The following is a 4,660-nucleotide window of genomic DNA, read 5'->3' on the forward strand; positions in this document are numbered from 1 at the left end:
GTGGTAGAGCGTCGGCCTGGCGTGCAGAAGTCCCGGGTTCGATTCCCGGCCAGGGCACAAAGGAGAGGCGCCCATCTTCTTCTCCACCCCTCCCCCTCTCCTTCCTCTCTGTCTCTCTCTTCCCTTCCCACAGCTAAGGCTCCATTGGAGCAAAGATGGCCCGGACGCTGGGGATGGCTCTGTGGCCTCTGCCTCAGGCGCTAGAGTGGCTCTGGTCGCAACATAGCAACGCCCAGGATGGGCAGAGCATTGCCCCCCTGGTGGACATGCCTGGTGGATCCCGGTCTGGCGCATGCGGGAGTCTGTCTGTCCCCCCCCCCCCCCCGTTTCCAGCTTCAGAAAATAATAATAATAATAAACAACAACAAAAAAAAAACTTGCACTTAATTTTCTGATCTTGTGGACCATTAACCAGAAGCACTGAAGTCCTGCAGGGCTACCAGTACTCTGTGCGGAGCCTAGGTCTCTCCCAAGTGCATTCTTCATTATTAAATGTATTCCCAAGTTCTTTTGTTCCCCTCACCTCCCACCAAAAAGCCAAACCATGCTCCAAAACAAAAAACAGATTTATTCAGCAGACATTTTAATTAAGAAATCCTATAAATCAGGACCACCACAAGTTCAGACACTCCGGTGCGAAGTGTACGTCAATAGCTACATCTGGAGGATGAACAAGCCATTGAATCTTTTTTTTTTTTTTTTTAAATGCGTTTAGCTACCTTTAAGTCTGGGGGTGGCACCTTACTTAAAGCGCCATCAAGTTTCACAAGGGTAATGGTTTCTCCTCCTGGAGAGTCACATTTTTAAAACGGTTTCAGTCATTCACAAAGAAGAGTTGGTGGCATGAGAAAACTGTGAGGGGTGAGGACCCACGGAGGCTCAGGACCATGGATCCAGAGAGAGCAGAAAACAGCCAGGGTCTCATCCACGCACGTGAACACCAGAACTGGTGAAATAAGAAAGGCAGAATGGGAGGACCAGAGAGACTTGAGATTGTTTATGACTGTTTCTGAGAAAGCTCATGGCATGGCCAAGAGTGGCCTCATGGGAGGAGGAGGAGGAGTTCTGGGAAGAGGAAAGCACAGAAAAAAACAAATAACTCCCCACATGTCCCTCTCTCTGCCTGTCTCCTTGGGAGACTCCCAAAAGGTGGGAAAGCACAGACTGGGCTCTTCTTGGAACAAGAGAAAGAAAGGGCATGCGGGTGAGTTAGCTCTCCCAGGAACCCCACATCCTCCCACATACAGCAAACCGTGACCTTCAAACATAGGTAACAAGGTCAAGTTACTTAAAAGTCTAAATTCAACTCCAACTCTATCCAGTTTCAAAAGTCTCTACCTCTTTTCCACTCTAATTGGAGTTCACATCTCCCACCTCGACCAGCCGCCAATTAGGTGGAAGAAAGGAAGCGATGCCAACCACCCACCACCAAGCTTTTGTATTCTTCTTTCCTCCGGAATTTCTTTGCACAGCAATTGTAGCACCATTTTCACTAAGCTCCTCCACCGGAAAATAAAGAAAATGTATTCGTGTCATTAAGTTTTCAAGTATTGTTATAAAAGCCCTCACGATTCCCGCCCTTTGGGACACTATCTTAAACAATCCAAGCACACAACGCCCCCAAGGGTTAAGTCAGGTACAAATAGATAAAAGTAGCTGCCGTAGTTCTCCCAGTTTACCCCAGGTCCTTGGCCCCAAGGTGGCTGGGGAAATTCTCACGCGGCACAGACGTGTCCTGGCCCGTGCATTTCTCCCCTTTCAGATTTTCTCCGACAGCCTCGCAGGGGCCGATAACTTCTCGGGTTTAGGTCTCTCCTCACAAGCCTCCCTGCGACCGCGGCTTCAGTTCAGGTTGGTAAAGGCAGGACGCTGATGGGTCTGCGCAGCGGCCTCCTCTTCCTCGTTCAGGGGCCCGGGTCAGTGCAAGGCACCGGAGGGCTGCAGAGCGACTGGGTCCGGTCCGCTGCGGCCGCCCCCAGTCCCGGAGGCGCCCGCCGGGCCTGTGGCTGCAACTGCAGCGACAGCTCGCTGGAGCCTCCGCACAGCTTCCTTGATGAGGTTCCCCGACAGCACGAGCTGCTGCAGGAGCCGGTGCGGGTCGTCGTCGTGGGCGCGCGCCCCGGCTGGGGGCCATCCACGCTGCTGCAGGCGGCGGGAGGCGACGGCGCCCCGCAACCATCCTCGCCGGCACGGGCCCGGCAGCGCGCTGGGACCTGCGGCCAGCTCCGCCACAAAGTAGGGCGCAGCCCGGCCTCGCGTGCGGCTGCGGTCCCCAAGGGCGCAGCGAAGGGCCCCCGGGGGCGGCGGGCCCACCGCCTCGGCCGGCGCGGGCGGCAGGAGCAACGGCAGAACCGGGGGCCGGGCCTTGTCCGCCCGCACCGCCGCCGGGGGCCGCGGGGGCTGCAGCGGGGGCGCGCACGGGGAGGCAGGGCTGTCCTGCGCCGCGTCCAGCTGCAGCGTCTCGCCGATCTGGGCCACCAGCCGGTCCACCTCGCCCGAGCCACCCAGCGTCACGGACTGCTCCAGCAGGAGGAAGCTGTCCTCCTCCTCTTCCTCCGCCTCCGCTTCCTCGCCGGCTTCCTCTTCCTCCTCCCTCCTGCACGGCATGGCCCCCAACCCGGGCACCCGGAGCTCTGCGGGCGTCGCTGGTGGCTCTGTGGGCCGCGGCGGAGCCGGTCGCGGGGCTGAGGCCGAAGCCCGAGCCGGGGCGGACACGAAGACGGGGCACCCGCGGGCCCTCGAACCGCTCACTACAGCCGCGGTAGCCTGAATCCTACCGGCTCGGGTAGATTTGTAAACAATGGCTGACGTCGCCGCCGGGCTCTACCACCGCGCGGGCCCGGGGGGAGACGTGGGGGGAGGCGTCGCGTGGCGGGCGTCTGGGGCAGCGGAGGGTCATGGCCAGAGCCTTCTCTTATGTGAGCTCGGTGTCCACATATAAGGGGGTTTCATGTGTGGGGAGACCTCGGTAGGTCCCGGAGCGGATGGGCAACACAAGAAAATGGAGACTCTGAGGTTACCTGGATTGGTTTCTCCCACTCGCAGACACACCCACCCACACGCCTAACCCCTCCTCCTCAGCCGCTAGCTCCCTCCCCACGTGTCATCAACACTTGGGACCGCCTTGCTCCTCCCCCGCACACTCGCCGTCACCCAGACTCGGGAGTGGTGGGGGAGGGACGGGCCCTGGTCCGGCTTCCGAAAGGTGGAGGCGGGGAAAGGGGGAAGAATTGGGTGTGCTGCGGCACCCGCGGAAAGTGGTGCGTCTTCGATCTGGGTTAGGGTTTCTGAGCCTTTCCCCTGAGCTGTCTTCAAGCACCAACGCGAGAATGATGCGCCACCGCATGGCTAAAGAGGAGTTGATTTTTTTTTTCATTAAAGAAAAGATTCAAATAGAACTATAGGGCGATGAAAAAAAATCTCTTATAATTATAGTACTCAAACATGGTTCTTATTAACATACTTTTTCCTTTCTAGCCTTTTCTATTAAAGTGTGATAGAAACAGCCACATATACAATGTTGTACACTTTTCCACTTGGTATACACCATGAACGGTGTTTGTGTTATTGCATACACTTGGAGAACATAAAATGCTTACGTAAGTTTCCATCAAATGGCTGTAGCATAATTTAAAAATTACTTTAACATTTACTGTTTACCTAATTTCTCCATTGTAAATAAGTTAATGGACTAACATTTTTGTGTTTATAACTTTCCATATTGATGACTCCTAGAAACATATTCTCAGGATTAGAAATTTAGGTCGAAGGGTATGGATATTTTAAGGTTTCTGATAAGTGCTCCAAACTGCTTTCCAGTGGTTAAATTTCCTTCCCATCACTAATATGTGAGCATACATTATTCATTGCACCTTCACTAGTATTTGAGTACTAGAGTTAATTTTTTTTTTCTGATTCCATAAATGAAATTGGTAACTCCTTTCAGTTTTTATTTCTTTGGTTTTTAGTTGGATAAAGTAGTTTTCTAAGTGTTAACCACCTGTACTTCCTGTTTTTGCCGATCGTTCCCTAATAAACTTTTCCTGTTGAGCTTATTTTTTTCATGACTCCTCTACATCTGAGAAGTTAACTCTTTTTTATTTTCATGTTTTTTGTTTTTGTTTTATTTTATTTATTTTCATGTTTTGGTATGAGTATATTTTCAGGGGTTTTTTTTCGCCCTGTACAGGCATTTTTTTTTTTCTCACTAAAACTTTAATGTAGTCAAATCTATAAAAATCCCTTTCTTTGAGATTTCTAACACAGTGCTAAATTTAGAGTCTTCTTGCCTCCAGAAATTTATTAAATACTCAGTTTCATTTTTCTTAGATTTTTTCTAATGCTTTGATTTTTTTTCAAATTCAAATCTGATTAATTTTGCCTTTGGTGTAGAGATGATATGAAATAATTTTTTTTTCTTTCTGCCCCAGAGAGCTTGCCAATCAGGGCTGTATTTTTCATTAGGACAAAGGTGTGGGCAGTATAAATACAAGCTCTGTGGTAGTGAGCTCCCAGCTGCTGTTAAACTGATGAATGTGAGGATTGGGTGTGGCTGGGAATATTTTGATTAGTCTGTGGTGCGGAGTCAAAAGAATCCTGAACAGGTTGTACAAAGACCTAGTTTCAAGTCTCATTCCTGCCGTGTCTGGGGTGTGTGGCT

At 51.4% G+C, this 4,660-nt stretch overlaps 1 protein-coding gene across 1 annotated transcript; it reads right to left on the reverse strand.

The window, feature by feature from the left end:
• Window positions 1–683: 683 nt before the first annotated feature.
• On the reverse strand, window positions 684–2,834 carry FRAT2 (FRAT regulator of WNT signaling pathway 2). Its single transcript, XM_066239875.1, has one exon. It carries the CDS (start codon window positions 2,605–2,607, stop codon window positions 1,918–1,920), a length of 690 nt encoding a protein of 229 aa, XP_066095972.1. The 5' UTR covers window positions 2,608–2,834; the 3' UTR covers window positions 684–1,917.
• Between the last annotated feature and the right edge of the window lie 1,826 nt (window positions 2,835–4,660).

The sequence above is a fragment of the Saccopteryx bilineata genome, chromosome 7 (assembly GCF_036850765.1).
Source record: "Saccopteryx bilineata isolate mSacBil1 chromosome 7, mSacBil1_pri_phased_curated, whole genome shotgun sequence".
In the NCBI taxonomy this organism is placed as follows: Eukaryota; Metazoa; Chordata; class Mammalia; order Chiroptera; family Emballonuridae; genus Saccopteryx; species Saccopteryx bilineata.

Bases quoted from the DNA above. Each gene is read 5' to 3' on its own strand.
- FRAT2 (XM_066239875.1), bottom strand. From the start codon at position 2,607: ATGCCGTGCAGGAGGGAGGAGGAAGAGGAAGCCGGCGAGGAAGCGGAG.